The sequence below is a fragment of the Acomys russatus genome, chromosome 20 (assembly GCF_903995435.1).
Source record: "Acomys russatus chromosome 20, mAcoRus1.1, whole genome shotgun sequence".
Taxonomy (NCBI): domain Eukaryota; kingdom Metazoa; phylum Chordata; class Mammalia; order Rodentia; family Muridae; genus Acomys; species Acomys russatus.
This window is the reverse complement of record NC_067156.1, coordinates 22,576,060-22,600,273: the sequence shown is the minus strand read 5'-3', so window position 1 is coordinate 22,600,273 and position 24,214 is coordinate 22,576,060. Positions and strand designations below refer to the sequence as shown.

At 45.1% G+C, this 24,214-nt stretch overlaps 1 protein-coding gene across 1 annotated transcript in view; it reads left to right on the top strand.

The window, feature by feature from the left end:
- Window positions 1–2,135: 2,135 nt before the first annotated feature.
- Epb41l4a (erythrocyte membrane protein band 4.1 like 4A) overlaps window positions 2,136–24,214 on the top strand; it is a 205,800-nt gene continuing 183,721 nt past the window's right edge. The window contains exon 1 of the mRNA XM_051163853.1: window positions 2,136–2,421. Within this exon, the coding sequence (XP_051019810.1) occupies window positions 2,323–2,421 (99 nt within the window). The 5' untranslated portion in view covers window positions 2,136–2,322. The remainder of the gene's footprint in view (window positions 2,422–24,214) is intronic.

Sequence of the window (24,214 nt, the reverse complement as noted above, 5' to 3'; positions counted from 1 at the left end):
TATGTATGGAATGTTTTGGCTTTGTAACAGAATACTGCCCCACCCCCACCCCAGCCTTTCCATCACTAGGAGAGGCAACAGACAAAACAAAAAAACAAACCAAACCAAACCAACCAAACAAACAAACAAAAAAACCTCCAAACCAAAGGGCCATAGAGCAGGTAGATGTGACTGCGAATTCACAGCCAAGAAACAAAAGGTTACACTCACGATTTTTTTTTGGCTTTTGCTGGTTTAGATGGTTCTGCTCCATATTGGGGTAAAGAAAGAAAACCATTAAAGGTATCTTTCAATCACATTTGGCGATTAATGTCAGGGAAAAGCATCGCAGAAAAGCCTCTACAGTGAGATGTTAAAACCCAGAGGTTTAAGTTGGATAAAACTTTTACAGTAGAACCCAAAGTTGCATATAGAATTCGATTAAAATCTCAAAGCCTGCCTCGGTATCAAACTTTGGAAGATAAACTAGGATTTTACGGAAAGTTGGGTGCATCTGATATTTACTGCAGGGAAAAGCGAGGTTTCCTACAGAAATCCTTCCTGGGAAAATCACTGTGTAGATAGACAACTGTGTCCAACTGCTGCAAAACTCTTTTTTTTTTTTAAACTGTGTCGGAAACACAACGTTTTTACTTAAATGTCAACTTCCTAGGTTTTAAGCATTTTTTTTTTTTTTGAGTTTTTACTATTCAAGCTAACAAGTGGTAGAAGAGGAAATTCATAGCCGATGCCTCCCCCCAAGCCCCTCCCACCCCCGCCTTTCTAGTAGTAGTCAATACAGAACAGAGTTCTGCGAGGCACACCCCCGCGGTGCGTCCTCCCCTCTGCCTTCTCCGACTGCAAATTCGCATTAATTCGCTGCTGCTTCCCAGCTAGAGAGCTCAGACTGCACCTGCTCCCAGGGCCAGCGGGGATCCTGTGTCTTCCACACTCAGCTTGCGTTGCCTTCTGCACGGACACGACGACCCACCAGGGGTCACTGCAGCCTCAGAGCTATTGTGCCCACTAGTGCCTGGCTTCTTAGCAGCCGGCAGCGCGGAGGGCGTGGGACTGGGACCGCAGAGCGCAAGGGCTGGGGGCAGAACTGAGCCTTGCCTGGCTGGGGCCAACCTCCGGGTCTCCCAGGGAAACGAACGCAGTGACCTCGGGACGGCCGCGCGGCTCGGGCGCAGCGCTGGCGATATCACTCGGACCTGCAGGAACCCAGCTAGACCGAGCACCTCCGCCCCGCCCTCCGCCCCCAGCTGAGACCCCGCCCTGAAGGGGCGCTGGGGTCACCCTCCCGGGGCTCCTGCTTCAGCTCCTAGGCTTTTTGCAGACGCCCAGGGCCCGGCGGGTTGCACCGGGGTTGCTCCCGCTCTGGGCTCCGCCCCGCGCGCGGCCAAGAACTTTCCCTGGAGCCCTGGGCCGCCTGGCGCCCCAGCTTCTGCTGCGCCCGCCCGCGGATCCTCCAACGCGGGGCTTTTCAGAACCTTCGGCCGGAGCGGCGCTCTGTCCCGGTAACAGGGCGTTCGGGAAAGGAAGCTTGAACTTGGCCATCTCCGCGGGATGAGTTCGGGGACCCTCAGACAGAAGGTGCAGCCAGAGTCAAGCTGACCTCTCCCGGCTGGTTTCGGTGAGGAGCCCTGGCCGGTCCTCCGCGTCCTGGGGCTGGCTGTGAGAGTGGCGGAGGGAGTGGCGACCTTCGCCGCTGGCCCTTCGTCCCAGGCTCGGGGTCGTGGTCACCCCCCGACACAAAAGGGAAGCTGAGCGCTTTCCGCTCTGCCTACCTTGTCAGGGGCTGCGGGGCGGGGTCGGCGCTCGAAGTGCGCGCGGCGCGGGGATTCGGGAGCTGCGGCAGGGGAATCGCTCCAGTGCTTGTGAGGGGCTGGCGCTCTGGAGCACCGAGGGGCGTCCGAGCCCTGGGAGGGTCTGGAGCGCTCGTCCCGCCCTTTTCGTGTCTCTGGCCGGCCGCCTTTAGCAAGGCGACTCTTGTCGTCCCCAGGTCGCCGCCCCAATCTTCAGAAGAGGAGCTGCAGTCGCAGGATGAACGGGGACGCGCCGCCCCTGGTGCCCAATTCCGCGAACGCTTCCCGGGCGGCTCCGGGCTCCTGACGCTCCCAGGCGTGCTCGCCCTCCTGCCTCCGCCCCCCGAGCTTCTCCCAGTTCCCAGTGCTTGACCGCAGGACCCCCGACCTCGCCCCCACGGGGCCCCACCCCAGAACCCCCGCCTTCCGCCCTCTACACAGCGCGCACAATAATTTAATGCTTAGCGCTTGAGGGGAGGAGGCGGCGGGTGCAGCGGTCGCTGCTCTCGCCTGGCTGGGGACGCTTTCAGCCGACATGGGCTGTTTCTGCGCCGTTCCGGAAGAATTTTACTGCGAAGTTTTGCTCCTGGACGAGTCCAAGCTAACCCTCACCACCCAGCAGCAGGGCATCAAGGTAGGCACAGCCCGAGCGCGGTGCGGGGGCCGCGACGTGGGGGTCCGCGGCTTTGTCTCCTGGCTGTCATCGGTCCAGCCGGCAGCAGTCCCCGGCCTCAGACAGAGGAAGGGGGGTCTGTCCGGCTGCGCTGACTTGGAGTTGCTTTGAAAAGTAACTTTGCTCTCTCGAGGGTCCTCGACACCCCAACTTACAGTAGCAATTTGAGGTCCGGCGACGGAGATAGACTATGTCCATCTTCGGGCTTCTTCAGAAGCTCTTAGGCCCCTCGCAGCTCCCAGACAGGCGCCGGATTGAATGGACAGGCTGTTCCCTGTTCCCCACCCGGGGGCCGGAGGCGTGCTTCTTGGCTTTGTGGAAGACTTCCTCCCCCAACCCCCTCCTGTTTCCCTGATAGTGTTCTTGGGGGTTGTACACTAATTCACTCACTCGCTGAAACGTTAATCAGGTCGTACTGATAGTGCTCCCAATGTTTGTAGGTGGGTAATGCTACGTTTGCCCGGAAAACAATTTTCCTTCCGTAAGCGAGCTGGTTTTAATCTCCGCATTTAAATCAACATCTCACAAAGCAAATCCATAATCGGTTTGCTCCTGTTTGTAGTCATTAAAAACGTATCGCTGCTTCTAACCTGAAGAACCCGCAGAAAGCCTGCGAGCTTGCGCCGATCCACTTCCTTAATTTTGAGTACATCTTTTTTTATACCTGACAACCTGAGGATGCGCCTGCGCGTTTGTTCCTCTTTTCCAACAATTTAACTACCGAGGAGATCCTAATCCGGTGTGTGTGTTTTGTTTGCCTTTCCCCTTCAGTATTAAATTACCGAGGCAAATTTTAGTTAAGGCAGCTGTGGAGTCTGCACGTCGTGCCCAACCCCCTCCTCCGCGCGTGCGCGCCCCCCCCCCCCCCAAGCTGTGGGGCTTGGGATAGAGTTCCTTATGCCCTCTTCCTGAGTCTTGTCATTTCAGAAGTTGCCGGCATGAGGTGGTAGGTTGTGGGCATTTCCTTGCGGGGGTGGGGGTGGGGGTGTCTGCCTTGATTACATTTATGCCTACCAGAAAAACTATTCCTGGCTAGGAGCTTCGTAGATGTTGCCAGTTTGGGCATACAGAATTAGAATTTCATGAGTGTAAATCCTCTTGCAGAAGAAAGGCAAAAGTGACCAATTAACGCTAAACCACTTAACCCCTTGCTTTGGGAAATCGTTCTGAATATTGTTCCTCACGAATTATAATAAGCAAAATTTTTATCTCTAGGGTTTCCCCAAAACCGATACAAACAATATTTGTAGGAACAGTGATCGTTTTATATTTTTAAACTTTCCTTTATGTTCTTAGACACACCACCCCTCACACTCTGAGAAAGCAGCGGGAAAACCAAACCCTTATTGTACAATACAATACCATCAAGCACTGTGTGGTGTAATACGTGAAGGAAACAGGCCAAAATAAAAACAACAAGGCACACTTCTTGGTAATTCATACACATTCCCTGCTGTAGAGTGGAAACACTCAGAAAATGAGAAATTACAATCTGGTGCTAAGCCAACAAAGAGAGATCTTTTCTGAAGTGCAAAGGATAAATGCATCTGGAATCTAGAGTCTTCCCCAGCAAGAGCTTCCTGTTTAATCATGAAAGGCATGCCCCTGTCAGCTGTGGCCAGCGTAGATTATTCTGTCAGGAAAGCAGCCAAGACTTGGGATCAAATGGAATACGTTTGTTAAAGAAACTTGAATCAAAAAATCCCGATCCATACTTATTTTTAGTAACTCCGTAGCATTTACCTTGTTTTAAAAGTGGGTTGAAGGTTGGCGAATGATTCAAAGGCAACAACTTCAGAATACTGTTATTTTGGCTGAGTGCCCTGCACCTAACCAGTATTTAAAGCAGGCTTTGGTCGGATGTAATCATTTGCGCCACAAGCCTGGCCTCTTTTGGTGTCACAAAAGCATGCCATGCCCATTTTGATGTCCATGTGTGTAACACTTGTCTGCTGCAGTTAACTACGTTATTTGAGAACTCCTTAAAAATGTGTGCATTAGGGCATATCTACCTGTGGTATGTACTAAATTAAGCATTTGTATATTTACCAACAGTATGAGGTTTGCAAAAGCATCTCCCACGTGAATGATACTCAGACACCGATTGAACATGTGTGCTATGACAGTTGACTCTTAAAAACAGTCTCTTAAAAAACAACCCATTCTCTTAACCTTCTTATGTGATGACATATAGGTGCAATCGCAATGTATGTATATTTGAAGTTTGTTTGTTTATCTTATGTGTATTGGTGTTTTGCCTGCGTGTGTGTCTAAGAGGTTGTTGGATCTGTTGGAACAGGAGTTACAGGTGGTTGTGAGCTGTGATGCTGGTGCTGAGAGCTGAACTCTGGAAGGGCAGCCGTCTCTCCAGTTCCAATTATTGCATATTAATTATATAAATTCAGCTTCTACTTTAGTCAGTAAGTGAACAGTTACTTTAAAATCAATAAACAATAGCTACTATCACAGTGTTCTCTGTGGTAGTTTACTTAGTGGCTTTGGCTATCGCTAGTTAAAATAGAAGTTACTGGAAAGTCCAAGTGTTTCTAAGGGTGAAGAGGCCTATACACCTCTGTTTGAAAGCAGAGAAGAAATGCCTACATCTTCAGGGCTTAGAAATTGCATGAAAAGACTTAGAGTTTTGTAGATAGTCAGGAAGAGAAACAGCTTAGACCAGAATTTCCTCAGTAGCATGAGCCTTAAGGCTTGGAAAGTTGACTGAAAAAGGGTAAAAACTAGTTGAGAACTCAAAAGTTAGGTTGCTGATCATTGGCAGAAACCAATTCCCAGCTTTATATTATATCTCATGTTACTGAAATGCATTTTTACAAATACTTTGAACACATACTCAGAATTCATGGTCCTATGTTTGCTTAAAAATGTTGAGTTTTAACTTTATGTACTTGATGTAGTTATTTTTTCTTTTTGTATTTTTATACTAACAAAAATATCCTCAGAAATGAAATAAAAATACAAGCAAAGTTAAGCAACATCAGTTAGCTCATTTCCTTCTGATGTTAAAACAGAAAAAAAAATATGGATTAAAATTATTTTTTTTTAAAGTACATCTTAGCCAGGCAGTGGTAGTACATGTCTTTAATGCCAGCACTTGGGAGGCAGAGGCAGGTGGATCTATAAGTTCGAGGCCAGCCTGGTCTACAGAGTGAGTTCCAGGCCAGCCAGGACTACATAGAGAAACCCTGTCTCAAAAAAATTTTTTTCTTTAAGGAAGATTTTAAAAGGCATTTTAATACATCAAAGTATGGTGGCTTATATGGCTTCCAAGCATTTACTTGGAAGTAATAGTGTGGGCTCTGATGCCCTCTTCTGATCTTCAAGGGCACCAGGCATGCACATGGCATACATACATACATACATACATACATACATACATACATACATACATACATGCAGGTAAACACACACATGAGAAAAAAATATTAAAAAATAAGGACCACTAATTTTGCGTTAAAATTATTCACATTTTTTGGTAGCCCAGGCTGGCCTTGACCTCATGACAATCCTCCTGCCTCAGTCTCCCAAGTGGGGAGATTATAGAATAGGCAGGTGCCACCACACCTAGGCTATGTTTTATTTTAATAGAAGGAATTTTAATGACCCCCCTACGTGGTTTACTTAAGAATTTTCTTGTAAAAATCTGAACAATAAAATAGAAATATCCTTGGTGCTGTTGTGATGGCTCAGTGGTTAAGAGCACTCACTGCTCTTGCAGAAGAGCGTAGTTCAGTTCCCAGAACCCACGGGGCAGTTTACAACAATCTACAACTCCAGTTCTGGGGGACAGACACCCTCTCTGCCCAGCATAGGCTCCTGTAGCACTTGGTGTGCGTACATACACTAAGCCACACACATAACTACATATAAACAGTAAACAAGAAATGTCTTTGCACTTCTGTTATAACTATGTATTCTGAGTTAGAAGACTAACTGTTGCTGTCAAATGTAGACACGTGAGAGGAGCTTGGTAAACTGTCTTGTGTGCACCAATTGGGAAGTACTCCTTGGATTTATTTAAGTACCAAATTAGGAATTGGAAAGTTAGTTATGTGCTAATATTCCATAACTTAGATAAAGGTTTTCTATTGAAAAACACTTATGTTCTGGTAGGAAACATTTCAGTACAAGGATGATAGTTGTAACTTGTAGACCAGGTTGGCCTTGAACTCACAGCGCTCCACCTGCCTCTGCCTCCCGAGTGCTGGGATTATAGGTGTGCGCCCCCCGCCCCCCCCCCCCGCTTTTTGATAGCTGTACATCTTATATGTTCAAAAAGGTATCATTTAAATAGAAAACAACTTTTTTGTTTAAAAGTTAATTAGGAAAAATAAAAGACAGTATGTCTTTTGGTTTCCATTCCAGTGTTACTTGGTATTTGCAGTTTTCCTTTAGAGGTGACCTCATGTGACAGGTGGGAAATCCTTTCTATTCAGTCCCTTGCTTGAGTCCAATCTGAGATGTAAGGACTCTGGCTTGCATAAGCTGAAAGCTGCTGCTTGTGTGCCCAGCCAGCATAAGGCTTTTAGCTGTTTGCTCTACACTGCTATCTCTTTAGTTTATGAAAGTGAGATTTTCTCCTGTGGTTGGCCCGAGTTTTTGAGTAATGTTTGTTCTGGGAAATGTTTGATAGGCCTTTGTGGTTCTCTGGGCAGGGAAGGGTAGAGCACTTTCTTTTTGTTCTTTTTGAAAGAAAACTTGAATGTGGTTCAAACCATTTTTCTGCATTGTCATTGGGGGGAACAAAAGATTTTTCAGAGGAAAAGTCACAAGGTTTGATTGGCCCTTAGAATTGCTGTGCAAATATGAAAAAGATTAGTATTTTTATTTTAGCAAGGTTTGGTCTTCTGAGTGAGCGCGGAGGTACTTTTTTTTTTTTTTTTTTTTTTTTTTTTAGTGTGATGACTAAGTTAATGAAACTAAAATGGCAGTAAGATCAGTAAGATAGGAGTTTCATTAACCCAAAGAAAATGTCCTTATTTTATGTGCTTGAATATTGCCTGTGCGTATGTCTGTGTACTGTGTGCATGCCTGCTGGTGCCCATAGAGGCCAGAAGAGGGTGTTGGAACCCCTGGAACTGTAGTTACAGATAATTGTGACCTGCACTGTAAGTGCTGGGAATCAAACCTGGGTCCTCTGGAAGAGCAGCCGGTGGGTGCTCGTAACCACTGATTTCTTCAGCTCCTCCATTGACACTAAAAAATGGTCTTAAGACACAACCTCTAATCTATCCAGCTTAAACACACAGTTCATCCTATCCAGCTTAAACACACAGTTCATCCATTCACTGGGAAGTACTGTTATCTCCTACCCATCCTGAGATTCCTGTGAATTTGTTTTGATTCTTTAGTCAGAAACTGCCCAGGGAAGCAGAAAAATGTAGCTGGAGGTGAGGGTTTAACTATATACATCTCATGAAGAATTCTAAGTTTCACTTCATTTGGACTGGTAAGGAAAGCTCAGAAGATTACACACACACACACACACACACACACACACACACACACACACACACACACGAGCATTGATATATTTTGGTATCTACCATGTTACTCACCAAATCCAGGGACCTTATACACAAACATAGGTTGAAGGAAATGACCTTATAATTTACAGAGATGTGACATTTCTGAGTTTTGTAAACTGGGTGTGGAGCTTTAGAAAGATACTTGTCATTTCAGCACCCCAGTTTTACCCTCTATGAAATGGCTACCTTACACATCTGTGTCTTGAATGACTTCTGTCTTCCTTCTCTCCTAAACCTCCCTTTTGCAGTGGCCCAATCCTGTAGAGAGAAGCCTGCACTGCACCATTTCACCCTGGAGTTGACTGCTGTGGCCCCACTTGCTTGCCCGGTGGTGCCCATACAGAATTGCTCTCAGTTTCCTAGACATTCCAGCCTCTCTCGGCAGGGGGTGGGGTGGGGGGATGGGGGGCTTCGAGCTCGCAATTCCTGCTGATTGCTGAACACCCCTTTGCCTTTCTCTAAGCATCCCGTCATCTGAAACGGCCTTTAAGGCCTGAATCAAGTGTCTCATCTGCTAAGATGTTTTCAGCCGAGCCTGACTAAGGCAGGGTTAAGCAGCGACCATCCATCCATGCGCGCCTCTGTCTCTGCACCCGACCCAGCTTTATTTCTGGACTCACCTGCCTCTTCCTGTAGCTGGCGAGCCCATGCCTGTGGTTCCGGCAGCCAGAGCTGTGTGCTTCATGCAATAGATGCTTATTAACTGTAATTTGAATAAAGGGAAGAATGGAACGCTGCAGTTGGAATGGGCTCTATTGAAAATCTTTACTCTAGATAATGACATTCCTTGGCCATTTTATTTTTACTAGAAAAAGACCGCAGAATGAAGTGAGTTTCGCTGTAAGAAATCTGTTGCCAAGATACTCAGGTTTTTTTTTTTTAATTGATAATGAGCAGAGGATGAGACGCTTCACTGGGCTGACTGTGTGTGGCACACCGAGGAGCTGATTGGCAGCTGTTGCAGAAAACATGAGTCACAGCACTTTCTTTTTTTTCTTGTGGAACGGGTTGGAAGAGGGGAAAAGAGAGACCAGGGATTTGTGTAGTCTGGGCTGGCTTCAAAGTGGCTGTACCTGAGGCCTCCCTTGGATTTCTCAGCCTCCTACCTCTACCTCCCAGGTCTAGGCCCTTTTATTTCTCTTTAAATTGTGACATTCTCCTTCCAGTTTAGTCCTTAGAAGGAGCACAGATGTCAGGAAGGGCTGAAAGAGTCTCGCTTGCTTGCTTCCTGTCTCCTGTTGCCTGTATTGAGAGCAGTGTTGGTTAGCATCACAGTGTGGATTCCCATAATTAGGGAGACCGGCTTCAATTTTTAAATCTTGTGCTCTTGAAGCTGCATAAATCTGATTTGGTACCGTTCTCAGCCTTAGTAAATACTAGGGTTTTGTGTGTGTGTGTGTGTGTGTGTGTGTGTGTGTGTGTGTGTGTAAGTCTCTCTGAGCCTGCTTGGCAGAGGGTTATCTCTGATACTTAGTCCCTTGGAAAGCTCACATGTCTTGCCCCTGGCCGGCCTGTGCTGGGTTGCAGGAACTGCTGTTCACTTCTGAGCTGTGCATTTTGTTCATAAGTCTCACATATTAAGACTAAATGGACACCTGTTATCACATGTCCTAGGCAAAGACAAGGTGTGTTAAGTTCAGGAACCAGTCAGTTTACTTTGTGACTCAAGAAGCTTGTAACTACAATTTGGAGAGTCTGTACCATTCTGAGAGAGAGAGAGAGAGAGAGAGAGAGAGAGAGAGAGAGAGAGAGAGAGAGAGAGAGAGAGAGAGAGAGATCTCATATTCCTCTGCTCCCTGAGCTGCTGTGTATGCATTTCCTGTTTGTTTTCTTTCCTTCTTCTTTTTTAAGTGAAACAGCCATTCTTACTGAATGCTGGCTATTGTTAATACTTTTCTCTGTAACTAAACACTCTTGAAGAGATCCCTAAGGGCTGAAATGGCTCCTCTAGAGGCTGCAGGCTTGAAAGGGCTGGCAACTCTTCCCATGTGAGGAGTCTGTTTCCTAGCAGGGTAGATTGACACTCCAAGAGGAAGTCAGAACAAGGAAGATGGGGAAGGCAGGGAAAACAAGGGAGTGCTGGATGGGAGTGTCCAGGCCCACCCTGGCCCACCGGGACAACAGCACAATAGCAGAGAGGTCAGATGGAACGGGAAGGGTCAGCCAACTGAGACTGGAGAGGGAGTGAAACCAAATTCTGTATGGTATTTAGGAAAGGCACATTCTGAGCCCTTCAGAGAGCAGTCAGTGGCGTGGAGGCGTCCCAAGCTTTGTGTGAAGGGTCCTGTCTAGAGTCCGCTGTTTAGCTGGGTATGTACAGTGGTGCGTGCCTGTCATCCCAGCAGCCAGGAGGCAGAGGGCAGGGACATTCCTGCAAATTAAGAGGACAGCCTAGTCTACATAGGTGAGTTCCAGGACAACAAGGAGCTACACTGTGAGATTGTGTCGCAAACTAAAGCAAAGGAAACCAAACAATACTCCAGATTTCCACACAGATGGTGACCTGCCTGAAGGCCAGGGTTGGGAGCTAACCACAGAGGCTGTTGGTATGTAAAGACTCTCTCCTCACCTTTCCCTTCACTCAGGAGCAAGTTTGAGCAACAGCCTTGGCCCTTCGCTACCTTAAATGTCACTTCTTGAAACTGGTTTTCTCCCATTGCTTCCAGCTTGCACTTTACGCCTCAGGTCAGCCTCCCGTCTGGGGTGCGTCTGGGGTGCATCTGGGGTGTGTCTGTGTGGAGGCTGCTGGTCCTCCCTCCCTGCTCCCTGTGTTCTTGTCCCTGTCTGCCACATACGGACAACTATTCTTCTTGAGCCAGCCTCAGTTTCCTCATCTCTATCTTGAGGAACATGCTGACTGCCTCATAGGATGAGTGTGGAAATCTGAGAAAAGGATGGAAGGCTTGTAAGATTAAAAAAAAAGTCAATAAGCGGTGGCCGTGGGTGTGTGTATTATGCCATCGTGAATATATTTGCTTCTCATTTGCAAATGAGAGCTGCACATCTCACACCAGAAGCCGCAGTCAGGAATGGAGAAGAAGGGTGTGGCTTAAGGCAACACTAATGGAGAATGGGAGAGGAAGTAAAACCTGGAAAATATTTAGGGCATGGGAACTCTAAGGCCTGCAAGAATGTGGACACATGAGGCTCATGGCCCAAGAGGTAGATAGAGCACGGACATTGTTGGTAGCGATCAGCACCCAGGACTCTCCTTCAGTTCCCAGCCCAGCTGCTCTACAGTGTTGCCATTGGCCCTTGGGAAGAAGATGGTCCCAGACCTACACAGTCTAGTGAGGATAACTGCACTAAAGGTGTGCCTGCTGTGCAGGGGCTGAAGGACAACCCAGGCTCACGCTGACTAACGGGCATACCTGCGAGCCTGCTGGTGAAAGTGCTTCTGGGAAAGTGAGACTCTATTTCCCACATTGCCATACACACACACACACACACACACACACATACACACACCCTTTTTCGTCAGAACCACTTGGCTATTGATAACAGTTTGCAGACCACAGTGACTCCCAAGATGGCAAAGAGAAAAGGACAGAAGTGACAGTGGCGTCTCTGATCTGCCCTGAGCCTTCGCCCTCTATCCCTGGATCCCCAAGTGAGTGAGCTAATACCCTTCCTTACTGAAACAGTTTGCAGTGGGAGCTCTGTTACTGGGGACTGATGCATCCTGAGCCAGTGGAGCGTGGAATTGTTCACCAAGCTGGGGCAGAGAAAGAGAAGCAGGTCTGGACAGTGACAGTCGAGAAGTCACAAGGGCATAGGCACCTGCTGTCGTACGCAGTGGGCAATCGGGGATGTAGTACGGACAACGAGGAAGCTGCGATTGAGGTATCGTGTGGGATTGTGTGGTCCACATTGAAGGATAAAGTGTGCTGGCACAGCATCCCAGGGGTAGCTGTGACAGTGTGAGCGCCAGTCAGCTGGAACTGGAGGCTATGTCTTCTCAGGTACGCAGGTCCGACAAGCCATGAGTGTCTGTGACTGTCCAGTCTCCCCACTGCTGTCCTCAGTATTCCTGCTGCCCTCGCCCCATTCTTTCTGTTCTTTATCCAGCTACGTCCTCATTCCGGTCTTGCTGTCCAGCTGAACCAAACTGCTTCCAAGGTTTTGAATGTTCCACTTTCCCGTTATTCATATCGCTGCCAGGAAAGCTCCAGCTCCCCTCGCCTTGTTTGAGAGAAGCCTCAGAGTTGGGCTCAGGAGTCACCTTCAGAAGACTTCTCAAGGGATGTGGAGAATCCAGAAACTTCTCCAGACACTAATCAAGCTGGTGCCTCACTGAGGATGCTGCTGTACTGTCCTGCACACCTTGCTGGGAGGATGATAACGAAGCGAGATGCCATATTTAGACATAGGCAATCTAACTTCCGGTCCCCTTCCCACTTGTCACCCCTGCCAATACAGCCAGGTCACCTCCTCACAAAACGAGGACCAGGCTCTCCACCTTGTCCTGAGCTGTTGTTACACATGAGACTGCTAACACCGAGCCGTGTACATGGTAGCTGCTGTTAGCAGGTGGCATGGTGGTGCACACCTTTAATCCCAGCGCTCTGGAGGCAGAGCCAGGTGGATTGATGTGAGTTCGAGGCCAGCCTGGTCTATAAAGGGAGTCCAGGACAGCCAAGGCTACACAGAGAAACCCTGTCTCAAAAAAAAAAAAAAAAAAAAAAAAAAAAGGAGGGGGGACATCTTCCTTCTTTTGTTCTTTTAGGCGTTTTGGACATAAGTAATACATCTGCTTGACTTTGCAGTTCTTATATTAGTTTTGAAACTAGCTTCTGAAAAGGAGATGTTAATTACACACACACACCATCACCCGTTTATAATGTATAAATCCATGTTCTTTAAAAATATATTTAGAGCTGTCAACCATCACCACGCACAATTTGCAAAGCTCTCGCTCATTAGTAACCAGCTCCCTGCCCGCCTTACCCTTGGCAACTCTTCTCTACTTGTGGATTTGCATATTCTGGACACTCCATATAAATGGTTTCATGTAGTATATGTTTTGTTTTTTTTATGTGTGTGACTAATTTCCACTTGGTATTTAAATACTTATTCATAATGTAGCATGCATCAATACTTAATGTCTTTATTGCTGAATGACACCCTATATGGATATACTATATATCACTTGTCCTTTTACCTGCTGATTGGCTTTTGGCTTGGGCTCTCCTTTAGCTATTATAAATGTTGCCTCTTTTATGTATGCCCAAGAGGGAAGGGTTAACAGAGGAAGTACCAGCTGCTTCCTTCTGGCAGCGTGAAACCCCGGGCTACCACCTTCTCCTTACAGCTTCTTCTTATCTGTCTTTTTTAAAATTACAATCCTGGTGGGTACAAAGTGGTATCTTACGCTTAAAGTTTTTAAGGATTGCCTTTATTTATTGCGGTTGGATGCATGTGTGCTGTGGTCCACATGTGGAGGTCAGAGGAGACTTTGTGGGAATCTTCTCTCTTTCTGTTGTGGGTCCCAGAGACTGAATTCAGGTCAGTGGGCTTGGGCGGAAACATCTTTCCCTGCTCAACTCCTGCCTGCCTCTCACAGCTGTTTTGATTGGCATGTCTCACAGGGGACTAGTGCTTCCAGCCTCTCTTCTCGTGCTTATTACCATTTGCATATCTTCTTTAGTGAAGAGTCTACTGGTCTTCTTAATAAGTTTTAAAAATGGGTTATTTGTTCCTTATTATTATGAATTTTAAAATACGTTCTATATACATAGCTTACTGAATACTTGATTTGCAGGTATATTTTTTTGTTGTCCTGTAGTAGTCCCTTTTAACTTTCTTGAAGGTATCTTTTCAAACTTTGTTTTCTATAGTTTTGATAATACTACTTATTAATTTTTTCTTTTGTGGCTCCTGCTGTTTATATTTTGTTTGGGTGGCCATTGCTTAACCCAAGGCGTAGATGTGTTCTTATGTTTCCTTAAGGGTTCCTAAGCCTAAAGTCTGTTGTCTGTTTTTTTGTTTTTGTTTTTGTTTTTGTTTTTGACTTTTGGATGAGATTATATTGTTGTCTCAGAACCATTTGTTGAGATTTCCCCTATTTTTTGAATTGTCTTGACACCACTATTAATTAGTATAAACAAACAAACAAACAAACAATTGTCAGTAACTGAGAATTTCCTCAAATGCTCAACTCTGTTCCACTGGGCTCTCTCTCTCTCTCTCTCTCTCTCTCTCTCTCTCTCTCTCTCTCTCTCTCTCTCTCTCTCCCTCCCTCCCTCCCTCCCTCCCTCTCTCCCTCCCTCTTTCCCTCCTTCCTTCCCTCTCTCTCTCTGTCTCTCCCTCTCTCCCTCATTCCTTCATGAGCTAGATGTGTATCCCTGGAGAAATACAAAACTGATATTTAAAAACTTTTAATTGTTGAGACAAATCCTGGGTGGCCTAGAACCTACTATATAGACCAGGGTGGTCTGGAACGTGAGAGAATCTTCCTGCTTCTACATTCCCAAGTGTTGGGATTACTGGCATGGCCCATCATGCCTAGCAAAAACATTTACTATCTCGAGAAACTGGTCCTTATCACTCTCCTGGGTGCAGCACTAGTGTCTGTTTTCCTCACTGTTAAAGCCTCAAGAAGGTAGAGAAATGGGAGACACATGATGCTACTCATCAGGTGTTAGCCAGGGGACTCACTGAAGGGCTATCTCAGGCATGCTGCCATGATTGCATTAAATTTCCCCAGCTTTTCTGTGCACATTTTAGGCATTGTGGTTTACATTCTGTGGAGGCCCGCACTGCCTTTGATCCTTTTCTGTAAGCCCCTGGAGGAGGACTGGAAAGGCCCATTTGCATGTATTTTATGAATTATTTTTCTTTGGCTATTTTGACAGGTGAGGAGTATTACAAAAACTGCCCTTTATATATGCATGTGTGTTAATCTTTTGCCTTGAAACATACTGAGAAACTGCTAGTGATTTGTTCTAAGCAAGGCAATGTGTGCTGTTTCTTTCCCCCTAGTAAAATGATACGGATGGCTAGAAGACTCTTTGTGAGCATGCTTTTTTTTTTTTTCCCCCTCTCAGCTTCACTTTCCACCCTGAGCTTGAGGGATTTTCTAGCAAAGTTGCAGGTTAAAACCCAGGGAGCAGCCATGGCTTTGTGGAATTGGACCGAGATCTCCTGTGACTGAGGGAAATCGTAGTAAATCCTTACGGTCTTGAAACTGGCGTACAATGTGCTTTTATGGACTTTTCCGGATTATACATTTTTAAAGTCCACAGTTACTCAGTCGTTTGAAAAGTCCCAGTAGGATGTATAGCCCACAGCAGCTTCCTTTGTGAAGAGAGCATCAAGAGCCCAGAATCTAGACAGTGCTGCGCCATAAGGCCTTTCTTGCAAACTCATTTCTGCTTGGCGTTGCTCTTCTCTGTCAGTGACTTTTTTTTTTTTTTTTCTTAAGACAGTGTTTCTCTATGTAACAGCCCTGGCTGTCCTTGACTTGCTTCGTAGACCAGGCTGGCCATGAACTCACAGAGATCCTCCTGTTTCTGCCTCCCAAGTGCACCACGCCCAGCAGCTAGTGACCATTCTTACTGCCTGAAAGGAGGTGCAGAGAGGAGAGAAAGGTGAATTTGTCCTTCTGTCAGAAGAATCAGAGGGCTGATGGGTGTTGTTTTCTTGCTAATCATCACTTAGCTGTCACTGCTTATTTCCTATATAGCCACCATCTACAAGGGTGCTTGGAGGGTAAGTGGGTTTCCCCTGAATTCCCCAGGAAGCCATCTTTGTTCTTTTAGATGCTTGAAAAGTCTGTTCTGGAATGCTTATTTGAAAACAAACAGGTTTTGGGTATAAGATGATTAGGGGCCTGGGACAGTGCTGTGTGTCTGTAATTGTTTGCACAACTCTGGCTTAGCGTATGCTCAGTGACACCAGGGTTTCTGTCGGTGATAGCAAAATATGAGGGGGATTTCTGTGCACAAGAAGTTAAAGCACTTGGTGGAGTGATGGCAGTTAGTTATGGAACAACAGGACACTTCAGGTGGCAGATTCCAGGATGTGGACATTATTACAGGATATTGTTTCGTGCATTCAGAGTGAGGTTAGTAGAGGATGGGGATTTAGAAGAAAGTGTTTATTAGGTCTGAGAGTTTTCTAATAGGCTTCGAAGGGTCTTTTAAGTAAATAATCACATCATCTGCAAATGGGGATGGTTTGACTATTTCCCTTCCTGTTGTTAAACCCTTTTCATCTTTCTCTTGTCTAACTGTTAAAGCTAAGCTTTCTAGTTCTATACTGAAGGAGAGAGGAGGAGTGGACAATCTTGTGTCACTCCTGATTTTAGAGGAAATCCTTTTAGTTTGTCTCTGTTTAATATAATGTTGGCCTTAGTTTGCTAGGTATAACCTTTATTATTTTGAGATACGTTACATCTGTTCCTAAACTCCCTAGAACTTTTTATCGTGAAGGTATGTTGAACTTGTCAAATGCTTTTTCAGCATCTATTGAAATAATTAAGCATGGTTTGGTTCTTGAGTTTGCTTATATGGTATATATTTATATGGTATTGTATTTATATTTATTGATTTATGTAAGATGAGCCCATCTTGCCTTTTTGGTCATAATGTATAATCTTCTTTATGTAATACCAAATTTGGTTTGCAGATATTTTGTTAAGAATTTTTGTATCTATCGTCATGAAAGAAAGTGTTCAATTGGGCTTATGATTTCAGACGGATTTGAGTCTATTACTACTATGGTGAGGGATGTGACAACAGGTCGGCATGGTGTCGGAGCAGCAGCTGAGACCTCACCTACAGACTCACAAACAGAAAGCACAAAGCACAAAGCACACTGGGAATGGCATGAGTCTCTCCAAACTTGAAAACCCCTCCCCCAGTGACACACCTTCTCCAACAAGATCACACCCCCTAATCCTTCCTGAACAGTTCCGTCAGCTGAGGCCCAGGCGTGCAAACCTACGAACCTGTGGGAGCCATTCTCATTCATACCATTCCTGCAACACCAGTCAACTTTGTTTCCAGAAGGTTTTGACGAGCAGAAGGCAGGAATCACTGGGTACTAACTCACAGATGGATAGTCCTCAAGTGAGTCTTGGCATTTAAGGCCAAGTCTGCAGCTTTCATACAGTTTTGGGCTGCTGCTTTGGACTGCCTGAAAGTGATGACTAGGAGGCTGGCCTGTGTGTCTGAAGGCTGCCGAGGAAGGAGCAGCATGATCAGAAACAGGAAGATGAGTCTGGTAGAGGAATACAGGAATACCTGGGGGCTATCAGACTCGCAGTGTCTTGTAGGCCAGGGATGGGTAACTTTTAGCAACTTGGGTCTTATGTCTAGAGTTATTTATTAAATAACGCTTTCATCAGTGCATGATCAAAATACTTTTGTTGAATGGAAAAGGTGGCTTCTTTGGTGGGAGGAAGACAGAAGTCTCTTCCTCTACCTTCATTCTGTATTTTGGGAAAGTCATTCACAGTAATGGCATCTAACTTTCTCCATTCAGAAAAAAATATGGCTGAAGTTATACTGTTAATGTCACTTGTATCTCGAGGCTCAAAGATGGGAATAACCCAGTTTTCAAGCGGTGTAGAGTGTTAATAGCTGTTTTGCAGTTTATTCACTAGTGGCCTCTAGCAAGCTGTTTAACCTTATGCCTGAGCTTTATCATCGGTGAGGTGAAATTTTATGCTGAACGCAATAATACACTCTAAAAGTTTAGTTGCCAGCACATGAACATGACACATACCAGATGAAAGTTGGTTGCTATTGTTATGTTGCCACGTAGTGCTAAGTCTTAAAAGTAAGATGTCATGATTTATAATGCCTTTATTTTGCAAAAGGATTTCTTGTTATTTGCATTTGTTGGTTGGTAAAGCTGATTGGTTGAGTCAGAGACAACTTAGAAAATATCACCCAACTTCTTCTTTTTCTAGTGTGTGTGTGTGTGTGTGTGTGTGTGTATGTGTGTGTATACACCTGCGTGTGTTAAATGTATGTGCTGTGAACATGTGTGTGCTGGCATGCATGAATGTGAAGGTCATTCTTTTGTTAATTTCATTTAGGATCATTAGGTTAAAATTCAGCCTTTGTAATAATTTGAATATGTATTTTTTTGATGATCAAGAGAACTTTGATAAATCATTTCTTTTAGAGTATTTGTCCAACAAACCTTGAAGGTCTTTCCCATAAACTGCCTAAAAGCTGTATATACGCAGGGGAGCAGGCTGCGAGTGCCATAGGAACATCAGTATTGACACAGGCATAATGGCCACATCCAGAGTACAGTTACAAAGGAAACCAGAGCCCAGCTGACAGCAGATCAATTCTCTTAGGCCACCAGATTCCTTTGTGAATGATGCTGGAGAAGCCCAAGCCCTCCTGTGCATTATCAGACTATAAGAATGTGAGCTTTCTTTCAATTTATTTCCTTCTCTTATGAGCCAGAGCAGGAAGGAAGGTGACCTAGCATTTAAATATATTCAGTATTTGCGTGAGCCGTGTTTAAGGATAAACAACTAACTGCTCTCCAGAAAACCCTTTATTTTCTTTTAAATTATTGTTTTCAGAAGATGAGCAGTGTTTATGTCCTGGCACAGGGTTTCCTTCAAGTATGGAAATCAGAGCTACCGAGGACAGGTGTGGTCATTCAACAGACACACCTCGGCCCCCATGACTCTTTTCTTTTTTAATTAAACATTTTTTAATTTTTACATATACATTTATATTATTACACATATATACAATAAACTACCTATAGCAAGAAGAACCATGACACAATCAGGAATTATATAAATGTTACACTCGTAGTGTTTTGGCTGTTTGTATTTGACAGCTTTGAAGAAAACATCTTTCCTATCCTAGTGTGTCTAAAATTCTCAATGTACATCAATATCTATCACATCTCGTCATTATCAACTTAAAAAATCTATCTAGACCTAAAAGCAGCTTACCCCCTAAACAACTAAGCTTCATTGTAAAACTAAGTTACCTGGTCTTCAACCTCATTGGAGACTTGACAAGGAATAAACTTGATTACCTGAGTATATAAGAAGTGCAGGTTGGTAGCTTTCCAAATGAGAAGATGACAGAGACAGTTTTCTTCCTGAATAGTCACTCAAAACTCTCTATAATGTTGGAGCATCTTCTCCAGCCTTCTGGCCCAATATATTTGACAGACTTATTTGTGAGGCAGGAACCATTGAGGACTTGCTTACCCTGTCTTGGCAGAGTTTGGCTGTTGACTCTGCCTGCATCCAAGCTTGCCTTTTTTAAGGCAGAATTTTGTCTGTGGTAGAAATGAAGACCTTTTGCCTAGTGGCTTGTTTGCCACATTTGAAGCCATCTCCATAAGGAGGTTCGTTGATGCTCTTCATCCTCTTTGAGGTAGGCTAGGTGTTGCCAGGAATTAACCTGTCTCATTGTCAGTGAATAATTAAAATAATAAAAAAATTAAATGCCATATTCTGCATGTCTCTGAGGTTTTTGAAGACCTATCTAACTATCCTTCCTTATCTTTCTATAGAGTCATATCTGCTGTACCTAAGATGTATATTCTTGTGATAAAGGTAGACTAGTGATTGACATGACCATTTTTGATCAGCTAATAATTAACTTGTAAAACTTATTTATCCTAAACAGCCTGCAATAGCACTTTCAAAGCATTGGAAGTAAACCTTGTATTATAATTGAGTTATATGGGTACAATACCTCATGTTAAAGTAGAAAAAATATATATAATGTGTGTGAAGAAAAAACTTACATTTGAATTCTATACCACTGTATCTAGAATTAAACCTATTATTTGCATCTATATATAAAATTCTATATCAGTGAATTAAAAATAACCTTGTGAGTGACAATTGAGGCATTAAGTTGAGGAGTAGATTCACTAATCTACTTTTTGTTCTATCTTCCCTATATATTTCTATATTCCCCCTTCTTTCTTTTCAACCCCTATCTCCAAGGTAAGATAAGGGATAAGAGAGACATTGCTGAATATAATTTTGTTTTCTTTCTAAATAAGACCAATAATAACCTGTAACCAACTCCCATTGATAATAGCCCTCTATAGCCACACTCCTCCCCAATGTTTCTTCATTGTAAGCTGATTTGACTTTTAAAATGCTTCCCGTTTGGTATTTCAGAAGAAATGGAGGAGACTGCAGGGATTTTTGTTTGTTTGTTTTTTTTTTCTTCTTGGTGAGGGGAGACGATTTCATGTGATAACTGGCTTACGGTGTGCCTGCCTCTGTGTGGGCTTTTCCGCTGATATCTGCTGAAAGGGTCAAAGCCATGATCCAGGCTCTCTGGTTTCTCTGTGTACAGTGGAGATAGGCACACCTCTTTTTGGCCTCCCCAGTATCCTTTACTCTTTCAAGTGGTTAGATAATCTAATTGTGTGCCTTGTGCCTGAGATTGGATAGTAAAGTGATTAATAAAATGTACCTAACCCTCCATATTTAATAAATTCTCCTGCCCTGAATAGAACTTATAGCTTATTAGCCACACCCAGTTGCTAAGTTTTCTAAGGGTGTGAGACTGAAAATGTTACAAACCAAGGGGCTTTGGAGCTCAGCTCACTGATAGGATGTGTGAGGCCTTTGGGTCACACCTCAGTGACACACACAATACAGCACCACTTTAGACCAAGGCTTCTTAACCTCTCCCACTCACAATCCTATTTTCCCCAAGAGAATTTTTAAAATAACGCACGTATTAATTCCTTGAGAATTTGATGCAGTGTATTTCGGTCATATACATGAACCCTGTCTCAGATCCTCCCTTCTTGCTTTCGTGCCCCTGTCCAGTTCATACTGGCCAACTACTCCTAGGCATGGGGTCTGCCCCAGAACTGTGGTGGCCATACCAGGTGTCACACCATTAGAGAAAACTGACAATCAAATGTCAGTTGCTCCTCAGCTGGGGGTGGGACTTCACATTCGCTTCCTCTCTTCCATGCTGGGAGTTTTGCCTGTCTCGAGCTTGCACAGGTCTTGTGCATACTGCCATAATCACTGTGAGTTCACACGTGCATCTACCTTGCTGTGTCCAGAAAACTCTGTCCCTTGGAGTTGCTCACTACCTCTAGCTCCTGCATTCGTTCTGCCTCCTCTTGAGGGGCCACAGCACAACTGAGGCTGTGACAATATTGAGAGTGATCAGACTTTTTATACCTTTGTCAGAGCAGAATATAATGACAGTTGCCAGGATCAATACAGTTGTGATTGCCAGGATACAATGCAGGCCATACAGTGTACACAAGCCTAACATCTAAGACCCATTGTCCTGTCGAGCTGCCATGTGTCCTTGACTCCCAATGGAACATACAGAGAAACACAAAGTGGCTTGGAAGCTTCACTGTCTGAGGGAGTGCATAGGTCTCTCAGGAACTGGAAGGCACACTGATCCCCAGGAGCCATGGCCTCCAACCTGAAAGCCCTATGACACCTGCCACTCAGGGCAGCTAGGCCAGGCCGATTCCATGGTTCCCTGCATACTGTAAGAAGCTGCTTCTGGGATGAAGGTTGAACAGGCAGTATAGCTCTGAGTCCTTAGGAGGTCTTTTTATGGCCGTTCATCAGAGAGTCACCAGTAGTTGAGTGTTCTCCACAGGCCTCGTGACCTAACTAGTGACAGGTTCTTTGCCTTGTTGACAGTGTCAGGTATGGGTTCCACCAAGTGGCTCAGGCTTGAGATACAATTTTTTAAAAAGTGGCCTTGAACCCACCGTGTAGCTAAGGATTGCTACAAGTTCCTGATTCTTCTGCCTCTACTTCCAAGTGCTAGGACTACAGGCATGCACCACCAAACCCAGTTTTAGATTGCTTTTGTAGGCAGAAAAGGGAACAAATGCACAATTGTTTATGGGGTTGTTTGTATGATGTTAAGAGGTTTTACACCTCACCAATCAGAGCTTTTGGGCAAGAGTAGGTATGGATTACACAATCGGCATGTATATGTATTTGCTGTCACGTGGTTCTGGTACTTATGGCTGTGTCAGTTCATGAAGGGATACTGTGTAGACATTTGTACTCTTTCTGGGGGTGGAGTGATGGCTCAGTGGGTAAGAGGCTGCTGCTCTTGCAGAAGACCTAGGTTGGGTTCCCAGAACACACGTGAACCATCTGTAACTTCAGTTCCAGAAGATCCAATGCTACCTTCTGGCACTGCACACATAGTGCACATACACGCATGCAGGCAAACACACTTACACACGTGAAATAAAAAGAAAGAAATCTTTAAAATTTTCCTAAAAATTCAAAAGTAGCTTTTTACTGTACAGGAAGTTTTAGTTACTGAGTAAAGGGGTTTTTGATTTTGTTTTTTGTTTTTGTTTTTTTCATGAGGTGTGTTTTATTTTCATCATTCATACAATTAACTTTCTGTAATTTCACCATCTGGTGAAATTTGGCCATCTGATGGGTGGGGATGTGTGTTCCTTCAAGGATGCACAGGCCAGTGGCATCAGTGTTGCAGAGTGCTTGGGTTCACAGTGTAGCTTGTGTGTCCATCTTGCAGGCAATGAGGAGGTCGTGGAGATGCCAAGGTAGGCTGGGCTGGGGTGGGAAGAGCCCCAGTCTAGGCTGTTCGGAAATCTCGCTGCACTCTTCCTGCTCAGTGGTCCCTTTGGTCAGCAGGCTGTTCCCCTGCATGTTGGTTTTCTTCAGCGTGGCACTGTCAGAGCGGTGATTTCCCCCACGTCCAGCGTGCCTGCCATAGTCTAATGACCCGTGGGGCTCAGAGCTTCTGCTGCAGCTGCTCCCACTCACGACGTGGCTGCAGCAGGAGATGAATTAAGAGTTCTTAAAGTCTGGGTAGTGAGGATGCTGAATGCATGTTCTGTCCAACGTTTAAACACTGGGAGCCATCGCCAGCTTCCTTCTAGCTGCCAAGGTTTGGAGGGCGACCAAGGAGGGGCACAGAGCTTAGTTTCAAAGCCTAGTGACACTGTGGTATTTCTGTAGTCTGGAGCCACAGTGCTGTTTCGGTACTCAGGGACCACTGACAAATGCAGCGTCTTCACTTCCGTTTGTAGACTGGACAGATGGGATCTAGAAAATCTCAATTTGGCTTCCAGTTTCCAACAACTTGGATGAGTGATTTGGGATACAAAGGAGCGTAAACATGAGCATTTGATTTTTAAATGACTCTTGAGAAATACTTTTCTTTATGAAGGCTGCTTTGTAAAATAACAAGACAACAACAACAACAATCATACACAATTAGAAGTTTACCTTGCCAGGTGTGGTGGCTCATGCCTTTAATCCCAGCATTTGGGAGGCAGAGGCAGGCATTATCGCTGTGAGTTTGAGGCCAGCCTGGTCTACAAAGTGAATCCAGGACAGCCTAGGCTACACAGAGAGACCCTGTCTCGAAAAATAAACCAAAAAAATTGTATATTTAAAAATAGCTTAAAATCAAGCCAGGTGGTGGTGGCGCACGCCTTTAATCCCAGCACTCGGGAGGCAGAGGCAGGCATATCACTGTGAGTTTGAGGCTAGCCTGCTCTACAAAGTGAGTCCAGGACATCCAGGGATACACACATAGAAACCCTGTCTTGAAAAACCAAAAAAATTAATACATTATTTAGAAGTTTCCCTCGAAGAAGAGCGAGGCAGTCAGTTCGGTGAAGTTGTACCAGTATTGACTAGACACTTAGCTGCTTTGGGCCTCCCTCAGTGTCTGGTACCCACGTTGTTCTGTAAGCACTGGTGCTTTTCCATCTTTGACACTGAGCATGCGTGGAATCACAGGAAAGCAGCCAAACGTAGAACAGAGATGGATACTCTTGGAAGGGGAAAAGACCCAAAGAGTAGCTTGAATCTAACTGCTAAGGACTTGGGGCCTGAGGTATATATGGTGAGAGATTACCCAGAGAACTTCTCGGGAGGTTGGGATAGGAGAGGAAGGTTGACTGAATCCATAGGTATCCACTGGTAAAGGAGGAATTAGCGTCCTTCCTATAGGTGAGGGACGGACTTGGAAATGTGTAGTTAGGCGAAGGACTCTGGAAATGGGAGGTCAGCCTTCAGGAACTTAAGTGGGCAGCTGATGACTGCCATCGGGACTGGAGCTGGGGACACTGGGAGTCTGGGAAAGCCTAGGTGTAAGATGTGAGCTAGGTTTTATTGGTGGCAGAGGGTAGAGGGAGAAAGTATGGTAAGGACAGCATTTGCCGAACAGATGTATTTTAAGAACCTGTCAGCTGCTGGGATTGAGCCAGGTCCT